Source organism: Myotis lucifugus, unplaced genomic scaffold (genome assembly GCF_000147115.1).
Source record: "Myotis lucifugus unplaced genomic scaffold, Myoluc2.0 scaffold_869, whole genome shotgun sequence".
NCBI lineage: Eukaryota > Metazoa > Chordata > Mammalia > Chiroptera > Vespertilionidae > Myotis > Myotis lucifugus.
Genome location: NW_005871917.1, coordinates 74,329 through 95,488, shown reverse-complemented (window position 1 = coordinate 95,488; position 21,160 = coordinate 74,329). Strand labels below are relative to the sequence as shown.

Genomic DNA, 21,160 nt, shown 5'->3' with positions numbered 1-21,160 from the left:
TCAGGGCACATGCCCGGGTTGTAGGCTCCATCCCCAGTGGGGGATGTGCAGGAGGCAGCTGATCAATGATTCTCTCTCATCTTTGATGTTTCTATCTCTTCCTCTCCCTTCCTCTCTGAAAGTCATAAAGAACAGAGAATCTCCAAGGATGCTCTTCTGTGCACTAGCTATGTGCTATAGAAATAGGGGTCACTAAAACAAATGGGGAGTCCATGGTCTGATAAGCTTCTGAAACTAGGTAGGGCAGGAAGCTAAGGAAAGTTTAACTTCATGTGTGATCATGCTCATTAGAGCTCTCGAACGCAAGACTGTGTTAGGCCGTGTTTCCCAAACTCATTTGACCTTCGACCCTTCTTTTTGTACCAGCCACCCTCCTCCAAGGCTGGGTTGCCTCATAGGAAGTCCATTGACTTGGGAGTTGAACAAGCCGGCCGGGGCAGGGGCAGGAGAAGAGGGGCCTGGCTCTGCCACCTTCCTGACCTTGCTCTGTGACCTCCAGCACTTTCCTGGACACTCCCTGTGTCTCCGTTTCCTGTGGTGTGAGGTGGGGCTGAAAAGGACGACCCAGGATAATGTGTCTGACCCTGAAGTGCTAAATCACTGGTGATGATCGTCGACGTCTTTGATTGAATGTAGGAGTGTGTGCTGTTTAGACAGACATGGTCACGGATATTTCCTAAGCCAGGCTTGCTAGCCTTGACCTGTTCCCGGAACCACTTTGCTGCGCCTCCTGCTCTGTCTCGGCGCCCTCTGCCCTCTGAGAAGCTCTGCGCATCTCTGCTGAAGTCAAGGAGATGCTGGGTGGGCCTCCCTCAGGGTGCCCTGCCGAGTCGCCATCCTGTGTCCCATCCCCTTGACCTCGACCTCCAGGGGAGCCCATCCCATCCCCTCAACCTCCAGGGAAGCCGCCTGTGTCAGGAGGAGGGGCGCATCCACCCTGATGATGGTGCAGATGGCTACGAGCTGCTAGATTCGGAAGGGACCCTATTATTTTCAGTACATTTCAAAGGAAGGTGTGATCTGTGTAAATCTGACCCCTTCCCGTTAAGTGTGCATTTCCATCTATTTAGAATTTATAAATCCCGACAGATTCCGCCGTATTTATAGCCCTCCGTAAGAAGCCCGCGCCTGGTTCTCGGAGTTTTGCATTTAGCTCCCCGGTATGCTGAAGAGAGTTTAAATAATAATAAATTTGGTGATTTATTCCACCTGGAACAGAAACTTATTCTCCCCTCCTGGCTCGTTCTGAAGGGGACACTATAAATAGCGCCGCAGACGCGGGGATCAGGAGTGGGGAATGGAAATGCGAGAGGGAAGTGCAGAAACATCTCCATTATCTCGGATGCCCTGCCTGTATTTCTGAAACAGCCCTGTTCCCCCAATAACGCGCCTTCTCTTCTTTCTCCGGCCCCGTCTCAGTTACACGCGAGGCCCGAACCTGTTGCCCGCGTTGGGATCCGGTTGCATTAATGGGGAAGAGCGAGGGGAAGAGTCGCTGACGTGGGAGAAGGTGGCCTCTGGGGCCCGAGCAGGTCTCCGATGCTCACCTCCCATTTCACAGGCGTCAGCGGAAACTGAGCATCCTCGTCTAAAGTGCAAATGCATCATGGGAGCCCCAGCTCATGCACCGCAGGTCTGGCGGGACAGGCTCTCAGCTCAGGGAAGAGGGGGATAAAGAAAGTCTAATTGCAATTCCACAGCCTCAGGGCAGTGTCCCAGGGTGGATTCTTGCTGCCGCCTCTGCTTAGCATTCCCGGGTCAGGATCAGCCAGGAATACCTGCAGGCTTGGCTGCCAATGACACCCCCTGTTTTCTTAAACACAAGAGAAACAGAAAGCAGGAAGCCGGTTGACTGTCTGAGAAGCTCCAGGTGAGGGCTGAGAGCAGCCCTTGGTGCAGCATAGACGGTGTCACCACCTGTGGCGGTGGGACGAGGGGCCCGCTGTTCAGCTTCTTGTTTGATGGGACTGTGAAGGAAGTAGCCTTCGTGAGGCGGAAAACAATGGTAGGGGTTCATGTCCTTGGACCGCCGACGGTGGCCAGCTCAGAGCGCAAAGCAGTGGTCCCCTGGCTCTTTGCCACACCCTCCCAGTTAAGTACTGGCATTTCCTGGTCTGATTCCTGGGAGCACAGGCCCGCCCCTGTCTTCCTGAGCGATCCCCGGGCCTCCGGCTAATGGGGTGGCAGATGTCTGGGCCAAGCCCCAGAGCCTGCAGCAGACCGCATCCTAATGATTTGCGGCCAGCAAAGTAAATGCTTTCATCGCAGGCTCTGTGGAGCGGGGACCCCGTTGAGGATGATGGATTGGAGGCCACGCGAATAGTGTCCCACGGGGGTGTGGTTTCCCAAGCAGGACGCAGGTATCTCAGTTCATTGCTCATCCCAAAGCTCTGCCTGGAATCTGGCTGTTTGAGGAACGGGGCTCTGGAGACACGTCCTTGAGGCTCGGAGGAATTTCCTTGCTTTTCCTAAAACACGTCTGTGAGCGGCCGCGGCGGTATGGAGCAGCAGACAGCCGCTCGGTGTCTCAGATGCTTCTGGGACCACGTTATGGGTCTAACACATACGGGATAAGTAAACGGTTTCCACTTCCTAACGCCCTTGGAAAGAAACCAGGCAAGAAAATTAGCATACTTTTTTTTCTTAAGCAATCAAATAGGAGACTCCAATTAGGGCAAATAAAAGTGATTACTGCAGCCCGGCTGGCATGGCTCAGTGGTTGAGTGTCAACCTGTGAACCAGGAGGTCACAGTTAGAGGTCACGGTTCGATTCCCGGTCAGGGTACAGGCCCAGGTCACAGCTTGATTCCCAGTGTGGGGCGTGCAGGAGGCAGCCGATCCATGAGTCTCTCTCATCATTGATGTTTCTCTCTCTCTCTCCCTCTCCCTTTCTCTCTGAAATTAGTGAAAGTATATTTTTAAAAAATTATTACTGCAAACAGGTTTTTTTCTTCCTTTCTTCTTTTCTTCCTCCTTTTCTTCTTTCTTCCTTTTCTCCTTCCTCCCTCCATCCATCCCTCCCTCCTTCCCTTCCTTCCTTCCTTCCTTCCTTCCTTCCTTCCTTCCTTCCTTCCTTCTTAACAGCAGCAAGATGGCAAGCCGTGTGCCCAGCCCATGTTTGACACACCCTCTTGTGTTCCTCTTCCCCAGGGCAACCCCTACATGTGCAACAACGAGTGTGACGCGAGCACCCCCGAGCTGGCGCACCCCCCGGAGCTGATGTTCGACTTCGAGGGGAGACACCCGTCCACCTTCTGGCAGTCGGCCACCTGGAAGGACTACCCCAAGCCTCTCCAGGTGAACATCACTCTGTCCTGGAGCAAAACCATCGAGCTCACGGACAACATCGTCATCACCTTCGAGTCGGGGCGCCCGGACCAGATGATCCTGGAGAAATCCCTGGATTACGGGCGCACATGGCAGCCCTACCAGTACTACGCCACGGACTGCCTGGACGCCTTCCACATGGACCCCAAGTCCGTGAAGGACTTGTCCCAGCACACGGTCCTGGAGATCATCTGCACCGAGGAGTACTCCACGGGCTACATGACCAACAGCAAAATCATCCACTTTGAAATCAAAGACAGGTTCGCCTTCTTCGCCGGGCCCTGGCTGCGCAACATGGCCTCCCTCTACGGCCAGCTGGACACGACCAAGAAGCTCAGAGATTTCTTCACGGTCACGGACCTGAGGATCCGGCTGCTGAGGCCGGCCGTCGGGGAGATTTTCGTGGACGAGCTGCACCTGGCGCGCTACTTCTACGCCATCTCGGACATCAAGGTCCACGGCAGGTAAGTGCCCGTCCCTCCCTCGTGAGTGAGGACAGGGGTGTTCATAGGAAATGCGGGGGGGGGGGGTGTTCTTGCAGCCGGAGAATGCTTGTCAATTTCTACCTCAGCGGATTCTCAGGAGCCCCAGCCTGGAGGTGGGTCCTGAGGCACCTGCGGCCCTTCTCACTGAGCAGTGATTGGTGAGCCCAGAATTGCTGTCCTCAGGCCTGAACCTGGCAGGATTACGTAGAATTTAAACAAATGGGGGGATGCGCGTCTTAGAAAAGGGCCTGGAAAACAAGCAATGCCTCTTCCTGTTGTTTCCAAATGCCAGAGAGGGCCTGCACCATGGGAGGCTTCCTGTGGTTTTGTTCTGTCGAGCAAAAATCTCTGAAACGGAAGCTGAGTTTCTTGAAATGGGTTAAATCAGAGCCACACGCATTTAGGGAAAACAACACATTTGTTTAGAGGGGGCAAGCTGTATTTTCTGGTTCTTCTGATGCGGTTGCTTTAAAAGCTATGCTGCCGCGTGGCCCTGAGTCAGCCCCCTTCTTGCTGTGGGGCAGGCACAGGTGGAAGAGTTTAGGCAGCATCGGTCCCGGTCAGGCTTACCTTAGGTTTTGATAATGTACCTGACACACAATTGAGCAAGTTACTAAGAACGTTGAGGTGTTTACATGGAAAGCTTCACTCATTAGAACCAGGACCACCAAAGCAGAGATTTTCAACCCGATTTTTTAAGTGTGGGATGTCACCAAAGTCACCAACGGGTGGAGGTTGGAGCGTGAGATGAGTTGGGAAAACTAAAGATGAGTGGACTGTACAGCAAAAATGGGAATAAGAAAGCAAATCAAGGCAGTAATCATTCTAAAAATGTCAGGATAGCTCTAAATCAGAATATACGGACATAAGACTATAAACCATGCATAAATCATCTACGTTTAATTAAGTAATCATAAAATTTTAACAAAATAAGGCAGGATTTTTAAAAATATATATATTTTTATTGATTTCAGAGAGGAAGGGAGAGGGAGAGAGAGATTGAAACAACAATGATGAGTGAGAATCATTGATTGGCTGCCTCCTGCACGCCCCACTCTAGGGATCGAGCCTGCAACTCAGGCATGTGCCCTGACCAGGAATTGAACCTTGATCTCCTAGTTCCGTGGTCGGCAAACTGCGGCTTGCGAGCCACATGCGGCTCTTTGGTCCCTTGAGTGTGGCTCTTCCTAAGCCTTAGGAGTACCCTAATTAAATTCATAACAATGTACCTACCTATATAGTTTAATTTTAAAAAATTTGGCTCTCAAAAGAAATTTCAGTCGTTGTACTGTTGATATTTGGCTCTGTTGACTAATGAGTTTGCCGACCACGGTCCTAGTTCTTCTGTCAATGTTCAACCACTGAGCCACACCGGCCGGGCAAAATCCCACCAGATTTACTACTTTCCTTTTACCCCTCACCCTGGTAGAACCCTCCCACTGCACTGCAATGGTTCCGAGGAGTTTGGAGGGGGCCCCCACCTCCCTTCCCTGGGACTCACCCGCTGCCTTTTCCTGGTCACCAGTCACCTGTAAGCTGGTGAGGAAGCAGCTGGGCAGGAGACAAAGGTGTAATAGAGGTGAGCCCCTCCCATCTGGTCCCCTTCTGTCACCTCCAAACTCCTGTCCAAATTCCTCAGGGCAAAGCCGATGTTGGCGTGTGCTGTGCTGGGCGCCAGATGGCTGGGGTATTTTTAGTCTTGGGGGAGGGACTAAAGAAGCCAGGCCCGTGGCCAGGCGTGTCTCCAGCTCCTAAGTTATATAAGGAGCGTGGAGCCCCGCGAGGGAGCTGCTGCCTGGGCGGCAGACCTGTCAGCGTGGAAGCTGGTAGACGCTTCACCCTTGAACGTCTCGGCCTCGTCTGTCTTTCTCTGAGCGCACCATCCAGAGGAGCCTTGAAGGGGAATTGGTGATCTCGGAAAGCAAGTTCTGAAGGTTCCTTTTCGAGAATATCACACACGGAAACTTTCCCAAAAAGTTGTTTCCATCACTACTCCTCCCTCCATTCATGGGCTGGTTGCGATACTTAACGTGCCTTTCCATGTCTGTAATGATCATTATCATGATTTTTTTTTTCTGCCTGTCACGCCACAAATAATGTGGGAACTGGAGTGAGTTATTTGGGGACACCAGGGAAATGGCCATAGAATAGTGGACAGAGAATACAAGATTTTTTTCACCTTGAAATGTTAAGCGAGGCAACGAAAGCAGGTGGGGGATCTTGGAGCTGGCTGACCATGAACTCCAGGTCTTTATTTCTTGTGCACAAATGTACTTGGTGGTTATGTATCATACTGGCTGGCATTGTTTGGTGTAAAAAAAAAATTAATGTTGCGATGGTCATAAGACGAAGGTCGCATTTAGGTTCTCTTTAGCATGTGACACATCTGAGACCTCTTTTACTGGTGACAAAACCTGAACTCCCACCGTAAACATTGCAGCCCTCTTCGGCTACACGTTTCTTCTGCCGCCACTTCCTCCCTCGCGCTGTGCGCTTATTCCCGTCGAAGAGGAGGAAGGTGGCTGTTGGCGCTCTCGGCCGCTCCGCCGTCCTTACCTTGTTCAATCAACCTAATAATCTCCTGGGACTAATTCTGACTTGTGGATGTCCTCCTTCCGTAAATCAGGCTGCTTTTCCCTAATGAATAATAGACGAGTGCAGTGTGCCAGCACCTTAATTAAAGAGTGCCTCTCTTCGTCTTCATCTCATTTTAATTTACAGGGTAATACTACAATAATATCACTAATGGAAGGTACATTAAAGGACATCAAGTAGCATTAACTGTATTAAATTATGGTACTTGTGTTAATTAACTGCCGAAGCAAGATGGTTCTAATGGCCAAAAAGGTCGTCTAATGCATAAATAAAATCTACCCAAATGAGAGGTGAGGGGAGGAATGGGGAGGAGATGTTTGTTCCGAACATCTTTTTATACCGACAGGGAGCTGAGCCCATGGGCTGTGAATTCTAAGGTACAAAATGTTTTCTTAGTTACACATGGAAAGTTTTGATTTTGAAGTGTTTTGTTTCCGCCTAAGCATTTGCTAATTACATTGAAAAGTTGAACATTATATTTGTCAGATGCATTGATTTTAGAGAACGTAAACTCAGCCTGAGTTATTGTTTGTTTGAGGTGCCCAGTTTCAAGGAAGTGATGTAATTTATTGTAATCATTGTAACACTGGACAGACAAGGGAACATTGGATGATACGCTCACCTGTTTGTGAGGTGTGCTGTCAGCAATGGCTCAAGGTACTGGACTCAGTCACAAGGTGATAGAAATTCCTTTTCAACTTCAAAATCTTTAGGATAGAATTGTAAGGCCTTTTCTCAGTGGCCTGGAAAACTCGAACCAGCATCTCTAGTACTTGTCTTGTTAGAGAGTGAGTACCCCTAAACATAATCGCCAATAGTTTCCCGCAGTGGTGTTCACCCATGTCTTACCCTTGGCAGCTACCCAAGTTCTTTGCAGGCAGTTGGCCATCAGCCTCTACTGGCAGAAAGGACTTTGCCTTCTGAGCCTCTGTCGTTCATCTCTGAGAAAGGAGCCGGGCACCGCTAGCATGAAAGCTCCACTTCTACACACTTTTTGGTGCTGCCCCAGCTGGAACCCACTGTCCCTCTCTGATCCCAGGACGGGGAAAGGCCCAGGGACAGAGCCCCTCGGGCTGGGTGTCAGGAGTGAGAAAGGCCCTTCCCTGTCACCCTCAGAAGGAACCAGATATCTTCGTAAAGCCTCACTGTTTAAATGCCACCACCTTGGTGTTTGCTATAATCAGGAAATTCACTTTCTTGAATCAAGGCTTTCAAATGGTTCATGGGAAAGTGTGCGATCATGGGAAAGTAAGCAAGAACACTGAGGGGAGCTGCAGAGTATGAACGCAGTCGGGCTTCCCCATGCTTCCTCAGACAATTTAGGGAAAGCCGTGTAGCGCACAAGTGGTCTGGGGAGGACAAAAGGCTTCCGGTCCTCCTGCAGGTTCACTGAGTCCTTCTCTCAGCCGCAATTTGAACAAATCTGCCAAAATATTTACTCTTCACCTGTCAGGTGAGAGGCGCCAAAGCCCGGGGTCTGGCCTTCGTTCATTCTTCCCAATGAGTCTTAATCATTGAAGCTGGGTTTTACCACCACCCAACAGACTCTGCTTTTATAACGCCTTCCTCCTGTCACCAATAACTACTCATCCTCCATCCCGGCCAGACGCCGGCTTAGACGGTGGACATATGGAGAAGCACAAGGCGTAGTCAGTGCTCGCAAGAAGCCGATGCCCACAAGGACACAGACATGTAAACAGAAAAGGAGGACCGTGTGTGTTCAATGCTTTTGCCACATGGGTGTGGAAAGTGCCCTGGCAACAGAAAAGTGGCTCATTTAATGCAGGAAGCCTAGCGAATGCTTTGATGAGGATGTGATATTTGCACGGTGTCTTGAAATATGTACTTTAGAATGTGGAGCAGCCAGGGCCCAACGGATCTTTTAGGTGACTCACTGTGCTTAAGAACAGCACACCTGGTAAGCAACTCCAAGTAGTTGGACAGATCCTGGGAGATGGGTTCCGGCATCTCCAAGAAGCACTGACGGACTCCTACCTTGGGCCTTGAGCCCCCCATGCCATAGAAATATAAAGTTCTCTGGGTTCTTTTTTTTTTTAATATATATTTTATTGATTTTTTACAGAGGAAGGGAGAGGGATAGAGAGTCAGAAACATTGATGAGAGAGAAACATCGATCAGCTGCCTCCCCCACACTCCCTACTGGGGATGTGCCCGCAACCAAGGTACATGCCCTTGATCGGAATCGAACCTGGGACCCTTCAGTCCGCAGGCTGACGCTCTATCCACTGAGCCAAACCGGTTAGGGCGTTCTCTGGGTTCTTCAGTGTCTACTACGTGCAGGTGAGGAACTTTCCAGAGCCATGGAATGAAAGGCTGTTCCCACATGGCTGTGTTGAACAAGGAGATGCAGGGAGAGACCAGGAGGACTAGGCCATTGCTTAGTTGTGGAGCAACTGGAACTCCAAGTCCTGATGCTCAAATGGAGAGTCCAGAGAGCGCCCCAAATTCCACAGAAGCCATCATAACATGCAGCTTTGAGATTTGCTCGCCCTGTCATTTGGACTTAGTGGACCAATCAGATTGGAAGGAAAGAAGGGCTGAAGGAAAGATGTTAGTAGGAATCCGAGTGGAGGGTCCACATAAGGATTTGAAAACACTCCTCTGGTGTTGCAGAAAGAGGTCTGAGCTGGAAATATACAGGTTTGGATAGTATCTCCTCGCATGTGATGGCTGACGTGTAGAGAATGAGTGACATCGATATAATAGGGTTCTTTCCCCATGTAACTACGAATGGCCGGTCATTTATGGAACACTTGCAGAACTCTGTGCAGTACTGTCATTGAAGTGGTGATTTCTGAAGGAAATTGAGAAATAATCCGGGAAAGAGGAGGAAATCAGAATGAGAGGGGGATGAGTTAAGGACATTCTACCAAATCTACCCCCTGGATTAATATTGATGTAGTAACCCTTCACGTCTGTATAGCACTCAGCTTACAAGGCTCTGGCCAGGTACCCTCTTTCCATGCATCCTCATTAGAGACTCGGGAGGGAGGTGTTGCTTAGCATCATTTTACGGGTGGGGAAACTGAGGACTCGTAAGTTCCATGACGTTAAAAGCATCCCACACGCAGTAAGGTGACAACATCAGGCTGCTAATTAGAAACCGTATGTTTTGTCATTATATTAGCCACTCCAGCCTGGCATGAGCTCAGCACATGCAGGAAACTCAGGAGATTCCCAAAGGAGCCATCTTTCAATTGCATCCTTAGCCGATAGGTCTTGGGTCTCTGTTCCTCTCAGAACGTCCTGGGAGTGGCCCTCCCCCTGCCTTTGGGCTCGGGATTCTACTGCGCCACAGTAAAAGTGGCTGTGTGTTTATCGGAGCTCCCTCCCTCATTTTCATTCACTTTATATGTATTATTAGGCTAATTTGTCGTATTGTGTTAGGTCCTGGTGTCTTACTGTGAAAATAAAAGTGTGATGATAGTGTCTCATTTTAGAAAGGGAGAAAAAAATTAATGAGCTGAATTTTCTCAGTATTAATTTGTTCTCATATTTCCCCATAAACGTTTAATACCAACAACTACTTTTGCCTCATGGGCATCATCCAATTGTAAAACAAGCCACAAATATTCCTGGATCAACTTGGAAATGGCCAACTACCTCGGCTTATTTTAAGAAAGTGTCTCTTTCAATTGAAGGCAATCTGCTTTTTCTTTTAACTTCCACCTATTAGGTTATATTCTCTTTTCTGGAACCATATTGAACATAAGTGTCTGCCTCTTTCATACAACAAAATTATGTAAATTTGAAGTCAATGATCCTATCCCCAAGTCTTTTTCTTTCCAAGCTAAATGAATATTTAACTATTCTACCATCTAAGATTTTTAAATTTAATCTGCTCTTCTTTTAAAAGGAGAATGAAGTTCAGTAAATAAGAGTATTCAGATGAAAAGCTTAGCAACCATAAATAAAAATTAACAAACACAAACATTGCTATTTAACTCCCATGGAAACACTTAAAATAAAGATTTGTGGCAGGAACCCATTTTAAGTGGACGACCGAGCACCGTCCTGATTTGGAGCATATATTTTACGTCCTGAAGGATTGCTTGAATTAAAAAGAGAAGCTATGCATAAGCAGCTCATTTTCCTCCGAGGTTTGCACCATTGTAAGGAGAGAACGCATCTAATAATCCCTCCAATTAAATTAGCAACTTCGTTAGCGTGCAGAAAAACAACCCAGTTCAAGAGTTTGTCTCTTTATCCTCGCTTCCCCGGTGCCACGGATATTTTTAAACGAGTGGGTCATCAAAAAGGAAAGATGTCTCCTTCTTAAGAAGCATCACGATCCTTGGGCAAAATACCACATCAGAGAAAAACGAAATAATTTCCTTCCTCCCTTCACATGTGTAGAGGAAGCTAGAGTCCAGCTACAGCCACGGGACCAAGCAAGGGGAGACGGGTGCACTCCTCAGTCCTAACGCCTGCGGTTGTGTTTTACCTGAATTCAGTGGTTGGCATCTTGGGAAGGTCTTGGTGGTTTTTGTCCCGAAGGTCAGAGGTATTTCCCGACACATGAGGAGGTCATGCCGCTGGTGGAATCTAGGGCTCTGACCCTGGTTGGGCGTGTGCGGGAGGCAACCAATTGATGTGTCTCTCTCTCACATCAATGTTTCTCTCCCTGCCTCCCTTCTACTCTATCTAAAATCAATGGGAAAATATCCTGGGGTGAGGATGAACAAAAACACACAAACAAGCAAATAAGACAAATAATGTAAGAGTCTGTGTGGAGCTATGTGACCGAGGGGTCAGTAGAGACACCATCCCCCTTCAGTCTGCAAACACGAGACCAAATGAGTGAAGGTCAAGGGTTGTGTCGTCATCATTTGACCGTGTGGAGAGAGGGGTTGATTTCATTTCAACGTAGGTCTGTATTCCAGTTCCGACAGCCACCTCTAGGACTGAATGTGCTCGTTTCGCCGGGACTAACAGCACTGCACGTAAACGCAGGACTGCTGCTTCTACCTGTTTCTAGCAGCAGCAGACTTGTATCTAAACAAGGTCAGTCAGTGGCAAAGGGAGAAAGGACAGTTTTTAAATTACGTACGGTTTGGCCAATGAGTATGTTTCTGAACTTCCACTTGGAAAAACATTGACTGAATGGATAGAGTTTTTAAATATGTGATACAGGAGCCTGGTAAATCCTGTTGGTCTGCAGATCCCAGTCCAGAACCTTATGTAATTAGCATCGCTACTATGTCAGCTCTTTCGGGCTGACGGGTGCCTAAGGCAACTGGTCTTGTGCTAGGATTGTAGAGAGGACAGAGATCAAAACATTAGGATCTCAAAATCATTATTGGTCTTATTTGCTTGTTTGTGTGTTTTTGTTCATCCTCACCCCGGGATATTTTCCCATTGATTTTAGATAGAGTAGAAGGGAGGCAGGGAGAGAAACATTGATGTGAGAGAGAGACACATCAATTGGTTGCCTCCCGCACACGCCCCAACCAGGGTCAGAGCCCTAGATTCTTCAGTGTGTGGGTGACGCTCTAACCACTGAGCACACCAGCCAGGGCTACTTGTCCTATTTTATAAGAGAACGTTGGCTGGCAGTCCAAACCGGTTCTGGCTGCAGCTGCGCTGGTAACTCTGTGAGCGCCGAGTGAGGCCCAGCCGCTCTAAGCACAGCCTCCCCGTCTTCACCATGAGCGGGTGATACTGGATCCGCGTTCCTCAGAATTGCTCTTCCAACAAAGGCCGCCATGCTCAGACACAGGTGGGGGACGTGTGGTTTGCAACGTTTTCTTCCGGAAGTCACAGTGCATACAGGCGCACGCGAGATGTCCTAGACCAGTGATGGCGAACCTTTTGAGCTCGGCGTGTCAGCATTTTGAAAAACCCTAACTGAACTCTGGTGCCGTGTCACCTATAGAAATTTTTTGATCTTTGCAACCATAGTAAAACAAAGACTTATATTTTTGATATTTATTTTATATATTTAAATGCCATTTAACAAAGAAAAATCAACCAAAAAAATGAGTTCGCGTGTCACCTCTGACACGTGTGTCATAGGTTCGCCATCACTGTCCTATAGTAAAGAGACACTTCCGTTTATTTAACCAGAGCCTCCCAAACCTTCTTAGCCAAGGACATCTATGAATCCCACCAACGAATTAGCAGTAGCAGAACTCTCCTGGGGTAAACAAGCTTCCCTTCATCCCCAGTGTCACTGGACTCTTCACTGGACATAAGGAAGTCAATGAAAGCATCGTGCGTGTGTGTGTGTGTGTGTGTGTGTGTGTGTGTGTGTGTGTGTGTGTGAATTATTTGCACTTAAGAACAGATGATATCCCACAGCGAGGTCTAATGTTAGCTATCAGCCTTTCTATATTGTTACTCCATTGGGTGAGAAAGATGAGACCCTCTTGGGGGAAGGCTAGCTGTAATAGGGAACACCTTTCTTTCTTTTTTTTAACTGTTGCTCTTATTCTCTGAGCCTTTGGGAGTCCTGTGCACTGAAGAATGATGGGAAATTAAATGCTGCCTTGGCATAGATGGGGATATTTTGTGTTTTGTTTTTAAGCTGGAGAAATGGTGATGGAAGAGTCAGCAGAGATGTAAAAAAATGAAATGCCAAGTGATTCAATCTGGTGTGTTTTAGAGAGAAATCGAGATGCCGGGGGATTGCTATTCCTCTGGAATGTAATCTCTTCACGCTCTAATGACACCAATAAACTAAAATCATGTCTTTAAAGGCAAATGAGATGAACTAATATTTAATTTATTCCTTTTTGTTGTATGGAAACCACAGGCTGGTTTTCGCTGAAGGCACGTTGCCTGCTCCCTGGCTCCATGGGAGTGTTAATGAACAACAAAGGAGCGCCCAGCAGTACTAAACCCGGGCTACGGCTACGGGGTGTCGCCTCGTCTAGGCAGTGTGCTGCTGCCCTGGCTGCTTGTACTCCTTCGGTCTCGCCAGAATATCAGGGAAGCGAAGCTGTTACAACATACGGGTGACATCCATGTGTAATTATAGCTCCTCCAGTGCTGCTGGGAACAGGGAACAGATGGGGAGAGGGTGGGCCAGGAGATGATGGGAGGGGGCGGGTAAGGGGTCAGTGATTTGGCAGGTTGGAAATAGATCGCATCATGAGCTCCTGGATTGGAGTTATACGTGCGGTGTGTATGCCCAACAGTCAGAGCGGCGTAGCGTTGCAGAATCATTCTCTTCGCACTGAAAGAAACCATGGAATCATCTCATTGAACTCCCTCTTTTTTGGTGGGGGGAGGGATATGAAACAGAATGGTTAACTAAATTAGCCCAAGATAATACTGTTGCATAAGCAGAATTTGGACCCAGATGGGACTTGTGTTTCACTCACTGATCTGCCCCCAATGCCTAGAACAGGGCCGGGCACATAGTAGGAATCAATACAGGTTGATTGAGGGAATGAGCACAAAGAGAAAAAAAAATGTGTTCCTATATTTGTGATGGTCGAGACCCTTAAAGTCACAGTGCAGAGCAGTGACCCATTTCTGGGGGGTGTCCATATTGGATAGTGGAAGGCAGAGGAGAGAGTTATGGGTATCCGCAATGGATGGCCACATTGTCCATCTCTGGGAGCCAGGCTTGTGATGGTGCCATTGATATTTTAGAAATTGAGAGGGGTACCTACTTGAGACTCGTATGACCTCATATTTTAGCTTAAATGTGATGATGGCCTATGGGAGGTTGGAATTATGAGACTAATAAAAGAATGAGAGAGGAAACAGAAATGATAACTATTTGTTAGTGAATAGATGAGTAAGTTAGCCTACTGATGACCTACAGGTCACATAAATTGCTGTTTTACATTTTGAGTTTCTGTCTGAGCACAAACATTTCTTTAGAAATAAGCAGATGGCCATCCTTGTTATCTTCACTGATGGGAGCACTGGTTTTCTCAGGGACACCTGAATACCTAGGAAGCATTTTTACCTTCGATGCATCATCCTGAATGCGCACAGACCGTTAATAACCGGCTTTATAGCTCCATAGTCTGACCCATCGATGAGTTTGCTGACTCCACTGGAATATGCGCTAGTGATCTAACTGTAGAGAATAAGGTGATGGATGGAGAGTATACTACAAAAATATCTTGGGGATGTCTATTTCCTTTGGAAAAGATTTTTTTTTAAAGAAAGAAAACTCAATAAAGGAAGAGGTGCTCCTCAGGAAATCTTGAAGATGCAAGAGAAGTCTTGGACGGCAGGTTGCATTCTCTCGCCATCCTACCCAGGGTGCGCAGAGCAGTTGAGAAATCCCGTCCACATCTGCCTCAGAGGCATGTTTTTGTCGCCCAGCCTCGTGGCTGACTCCAGATCCGAGAGACCAGAGGGTGGGGAGGGGGCCTTTCTTGGTTCAGAGGGACACCTGCAGCTCACTAGAGCCACTCAGAGGCCCTGGGCTTCTCAAAGCTCATGAGATAGGGTCTGTCCTGTGTTCCAGAGGGACCCACACAGAGGAGGAGGTCAAGCATGCGGCAGAGTACACAGTGTTACTAGCAAAGGGGACCATGGCAACCACCCTCTTAACCTCAGCACGGAGCCCGTGGAACCTTCTGTAACAGAGACTGAGACTGGGCCAGGGGTGTCGGAAATATCCTCTCATTAAAAGAGGGAAGAAGTTCATTTTGGAAAGAGCAGTGTGGCCATTTGATTACATTTGTTAATGCAATACAACATCTCGCCAGTTTAAGGATGATTGGGTTGTGGCTTAAGATAGAAAAGAATAACCAGTTACGTTTAGTTAAACAGAAATGATATTATAAGCTTTGCGAGAATATGGGGACTGGTCATAAAAACAAAAAGCGGGTAAAACACCATTGAACTGGGAATCAAATCACATGGGTTGTAATCCCCAAACTGTAACCTAGGAAATAATACAATCGTCCCCCCTTATCCACGAGGGGTAAGTTCCGAGACCCCTAGCGGATGCCTGAAACCACGGATATTACCGGACTCTGAATACACTGTATTTTTCCTATATATACATACTTGCAATCACATTTAATTTATAAATTAGGCACAGTAACAATAATAATAAAATAGAACAATTATAACAATGCACTGAAATACAAGTTATGTGAATGTGGTCTCTCTCAAAAAATACCTTCTTGGGCTGTCCTCACCCTTCTTGTGGTGATGTGAGATGATACAGCACCTAACGCAGAGAGCTTCCACCTTTTCACTTACAAGAAGCACTTGACGGCTTCTCTCCAGCACATCCAAATTCCCAGCATCCCTCCTCTTGCCCTTGGGGGCCGTTGCTAAGTAAGATCAGGCTCACTTGAACACAAGCATCGCGATACCACCGCAGCCCATTTGATGACTGAATTGGCTAAGAAGTGGCTGAGGGGTGGGGACCGGGCACAGCGTGGAGACACTGCACGAAGGGGGGATTCACGTCCCGCTGAACAGGGCAGGGTACTCAGCACGGCACGCGGTTGAAAACTTCTGAAAGACTTATTTCTGGAATCTCCCATTTAATAGCTTCAACCACAGTTGACCGCGCGGAAAGCGCAATCGTGGATCATGGGGAGGCTACTATGCCCACCTCACCTCCCTTTCAAGAACCGTGAAAAATGCAAAATACCATGCAAATCACTGTAAGCACGTGAACACGGGGTGTCCCCAAAAATGTATTCACGCTTGGAGTAATTATTCATCCCAGTGGGTTCCGTCTGAAAAGGAAGAAACAGCAATCGAGCTCTCAGAAAATGCCTGTGTGTGCATTGTTCGAGACACCCTGTAGTGCTTACTAGTTCCTGGCAGTATGCCAGTGGCTAGAGCAGTGGTTCTCAACCTTCCTAATGCCACGACCCTTTAACACAGTTCCTCATGTTGTGGTGACCCCCAACCATAAAATTATTTTTGTTGCTACTTCATAACTGTAATTTTGCTCCTGTTATGAATCGTCATGTAAATATCTGATAGGCAGGATGTATTTTCATTGGTACAAATTGAACATAATGAAAACATAGTGATTAATCACAAAAACAATATGTAATTATATATGTGTTTTCCGATGGTCTTAGGCGACCCCTGTGAAAGGGTCGTTCAACCCCCAAAGGGGTCGCGACCCACACGTTGAGAACCGCTGGGCTAGAGCTACAGAGATGGGAAACCACAGCCCCTGTCCTCAAGTTGCTACCGTCGGATGGATTGAAGGCATTTCACAAGTTAAATCATAAAGCAATGGGATCTGTGGAGTGATGGGGACAGGCACAAGGTTGCTATGGCAACAGCGGGAGGTGCAGGAGGAGGAAGACCTCTGGGATGCAGGACGCTTTCCGGAGGACGACCTTCGGATGGTCTCTCCTTCATCAAGGTTACTTCTGAACAATTACCTCCGTATGTCAGGCTGAACCACATGGAACTGTTTGTATTAATCCGTTCGAATTGTTGAATGTGATCTAATGATTGGAAATACCTCCTGCCCTATTGGAATACTCACACTCACTTAGAAAGACACGTTTGCCTTACTCTTTTCCCTAATATGGGTACATCCAGAAAATGTATCCACAGGTGAGCTGGTTCCAGGCACACAGAAATACTGGGTGCAATGGGGGTTTGCACGACGGCCTGGTGTTTAATCAGACCGAATAGGCAGGCTCAGTTTTCAATAAAAGTTAATCCTGTTTTCATTAAACAGAAATGCTATTTGTGGAAAACAAGAGTCCTGCAGAGATAAAAGGGTATCTCTCTGGGTTACACATTTAATATTTGCTTAGCATTGATGAGTCTAAACCAAGAGGCTTCTTTGCAATTTGATTATTTGCTCCTTTCCTTGGTATTGACCGTTCTATTAGATTTCGCTGCTAGCAACAGCATATGTAAAGATGCCAGTGTTATTTTCCTACCAAAATAAGATGCCAGAGGAATGCACATACCTCAGCTGAATCTTTGATACAAACAAAAATAAGAAAATAGTAAGTTGAGGCCTGGATTTGTTAACCAGCTCTGGTTTCCATGGAGAGGCAGCAGAGGGAGGCTTGGAGCAGGTAGACCTGGGTTCAAATCCCAGCTCCTCCGCTTGCTACTGGAAAAAAACTTCATGACTTAAAAATATCTCCGGCTCATCCCCTCGTCTATACAATGCAACAAGTGGACCCACGTTGATGAGTTAGTTTCAATATTATTAATGTCGGCAAAACCCGAGTACATATTAAGTAAATGGTGGTTATGATGATGAGCCCAAGAATAGCGGTTACAAAGGCATATGATGACTTCCAAAGCAGTTTTGCTTTGTTTTCAATTATGTTTGTATTAGTCTCACCGCAACCTATTGGCCCGCTCAGTAGGAACCATTAACATGTTTTCTTCTTCTACAAACTCCTCTTTTCCATGTTGCTGGGCTGCCTTTATATTGATGCTAATACATAATTCACACACCAGCGCTCCCCTGTGAAGGCACTGCTGTTATCTGTCCGAACCGTTTCCTTTCCCTTTGAAGACTCCAGCAGGTCCCCTGTGTCCTCACCATATTCCTGGAGTTCTTTGCGGGGAGAAATCTCCATGAGAATGAGGACGGGGGCGTTTTCTGGAGAGGGCAGGCCTATTGTCCCGTCTCCATGGGCCCCCCTCCCCCCATGATGGCTGGCCTGCTCTGACATTTCGCAAGGAGGGCTCTTGAGTAAGACAACCGTAGTTATGAAAGATTCATGGCTTCATCCCGCAGTCACCTTGCCACACAGTGACAGAATCGTAATGTCCACTGACCCTGGTGGTCAGCAGAAAGGAAGAGAGATGTCTCCGGCTCCTCGGAGACAGGGGAGGAGTGTGGGCCTTCTTTTCCGCCGCTCGCAGTCGCTCACGCCACTCTGCGTTCTGTCTTTCCTCGGGCCCCGGGGGATCTGCTCTGGAAAGAAAGGTCAGGGTCATGGGCTCGAGAAGCACAGTGGGATCAGAGACACATCCAGGGGCTGGGAGGGAGCGGAGCAGAGGGCTCGCAGGGGAAGGAAAATTATGTGCGGTCACTCCAGGGGGCCCCGGGGGAAGAAGGCAGGATACAGAGGAATTCTGCATTTTCCGAACCTCATTAAAGTCAGTCACTCTTTGTATGACATCAGCCTTTTTTGGTGAGTAGACTTATTTCATCTCTATTTTATATTGAGTATGTTCTATTTTCCAGGCAAAGCAGGCTTCTTAAAATAAGCATTTGGTGGGCTTGGTAGTAACATACAGCATTCTAACTTTTTTTTTTGAAGTTCTTTTTTTAAAAATATATGTTATTGATTTTTTACAGAGAGGAAGAGAGAGGGATAGAGAGTTAGAAACATCGATGAGAGAGAAATGTCGATCAGCTGCCTCCTGCACACTCCCTACTGGGGATATGCCCGCAACCAAGGTACATGCCCTTGGCTGGAATCGAACCTGGGACCCTTCAGTCCGTAGGCCGACGCTCTATCCACTGAGCTACACCGGTTAGGGCCAGCATTCTAACTTTTAAAAACAGAATGTGGCTGACTGATCAGGGAAATTCTGATATATAAAGGATAACCTCTGGGGGGGGGGGGGCAGGGCAGAAGTATTAATAGAAACATAATTTCAGCATCACCATTATTGGGGGGCAGATACTAGAGTTCAGACGTAAGTGCTTTTCACAAATAAAACCGTGAGCTATGAAAAATGTACATGAAGCGATGTGTCTTCACACTTAATTAGTCGCCACCGAATGTTTTCGCTGTGCTCGGTGGCGTGCGGTACATACATCCCTGCAGTAAGTTAAATGCAAACGGTTGTTAATGGAGGGACCATCTGCTCGGTGCCGGGGAGTTTGCTGAAAGGAATGTGGTTGAACCACTCAAATACCAGATTTCTAAAACGAGCTGCCTCTGTGAACCCCAACATTACTAATCCTCCCCGGCCTTTCAAATTCTACACACGCATCGTTCAGCCACTTGGAACACAGTCTGGGCTGCTTTTTTGTTGTTGTTCATCCTCACCTGAGGATATTTTCCCATTGATTTTTTTAAAAAATAATCTTTATTGTTGAAAGTATTACATATGTCCCGCACTGACCCCTTCTAGCCCACCCTCAGCCCCTACCCCAGGCCTTCACCACCCTATTGTCTGTGTCCATGGGTTATGCATACACGCATACAAGTTCTTTGGTTGATCTCTTCCCACCCACCCACCTCCGCCTTCCCTTTGAATTTCCATTGATTTTTAGAGAGAGTGGAAGGGAGAGGGAGAGACTGAGAGAGAGAAACATTGATGTGAGAGAGACACATCGATGGGCTGCCTCCTGTATGCACCCGATCAGGGCCAGCATCGAGCCTGCAACCGAGGTATGTGCTGGAATCGAACCCAGGACTCTTCAGTCCATCGGCTGACATCCTATCCACTGAGCCAAACCGGCCAGGGCCAGCCTGGGCTGCTTCTAATGCAGCCGTTGGACACCTCTGGGAGACAGAATCCCTACAGAGGCGTCTCCCTGTACACGGAGACCTGCGGGGCCCTCGAATTCTGCTCAGGGATTGAGAGCAGCCAGTCAATAATCAGATGGTCACCTCTGCTATCATGGATGAGACAGACTCTCCATCCCCGTCCGTCCCTCCTGCAAGTTATTGCTTTGCAGCCGTCCATCACCGGCCAGGCACGGGCCCAGGACGAATGGCCCCATATCATCAGTGTTGCCCCCTGCACCTCCCGTCATCCATCCACACCACCGTCTTTCTTCAGAAGATGATCCGTGTGCCATGGGAGCCACAATTTCCCCCCCGAACACACTTTATTAGCCGCTGTCACAGAGCGTCCCAAGAATGCCTGCCAGACTCCCCGGTGACAGGGTGACACATGAGGAAATCAGTCCCAGGACGGGCACCAGGGCCTCCAGGTCTCCAATGGCGCGCTCTGCTTTCACCCAGCCTTTCTCATCAGTCCCCGGTCAAGGTCGCCACCCGTATATTTAAGCGCCATCTGCCATGAAGATCTATCACATTAATATCCACCGGAGGTGTGCACAGCGCGGCGTTGCTCAGAATAGCACCTTGGCCGTGAACGAGCGAGCTTCGGAATCAACTGCGTGGATGGGAATCTTCAAGCGCACGGCTTCACTGCCGCCGGATGCAATGGGTGGCTCTTGGCCGACTGCTAACGTGGCTTTCTCGACCCTTCTTCTTTTTTTAATGTTCCTCCATTCCTCTCTTTTGCTCTAACTGGATCTGATTTAAGACTGTGCTTTGGGGGATTTGCCTGCAGGAGAGGAGGCCGCGGGAGAGCTCGTTAGCCCAGCAGACGACCCATCCCTGGGTGAACCAGACAATGCAAAGCTCGCTTCCTGGGGCCGCCGCACAGGGCCAGGGCTGCGTGGAGGTGGGCAGCCCCGCGGTGCCGGACAAGCTTTTTATTTGTTAAAAGGAAAAAGGGATCTTGTACTGAAAACATCCCCCGTGGTCTGTTCTCACGAACAGAGGCACCTCCTGAAGGCCGCAGGCATCTGACGCCTCCGTTTCAAAAACGAGCACGTGTCTGTCTGTCTCCAGACAGGCCGCTGCCCTTGAACGCGCCCCAGAGCCTTTCGGAGATGGAAAGACCGGCTTGATCATCACACACGCGGCCCCTTCAGGGCGGCAGGCGGGCGCCGGCTGTTCGTCTGAGAAGCCGGGCTCTTGCATTGGGATTGCACAGGGATGCCGAGCCCTCACAGAGCTCCGGCTTCAGATGTGGAGCCCAGAGAAAAGATCCGCAGGCTGTCCAACGGCACCTGGTCACTGAGCGGCAGTGCCTCGCAGGCACCCAGACAC

The 21,160-nt window shown here is 48.3% G+C and overlaps 1 protein-coding gene across 1 annotated transcript in view; it reads left to right on the top strand.

Moving 5' to 3' along the window:
* LOC102421049 (netrin-G1) overlaps positions 1-21,160 on the top strand; it is a gene marked incomplete at its 3' end in the record, with an annotated part of 118,680 nt that overhangs the window by 34,254 nt on the left and 63,266 nt on the right. The window contains 1 exon segment of the mRNA XM_023747415.1: positions 3,151-3,791. Within this exon segment, the coding sequence (XP_023603183.1) occupies positions 3,151-3,791 (641 nt within the window).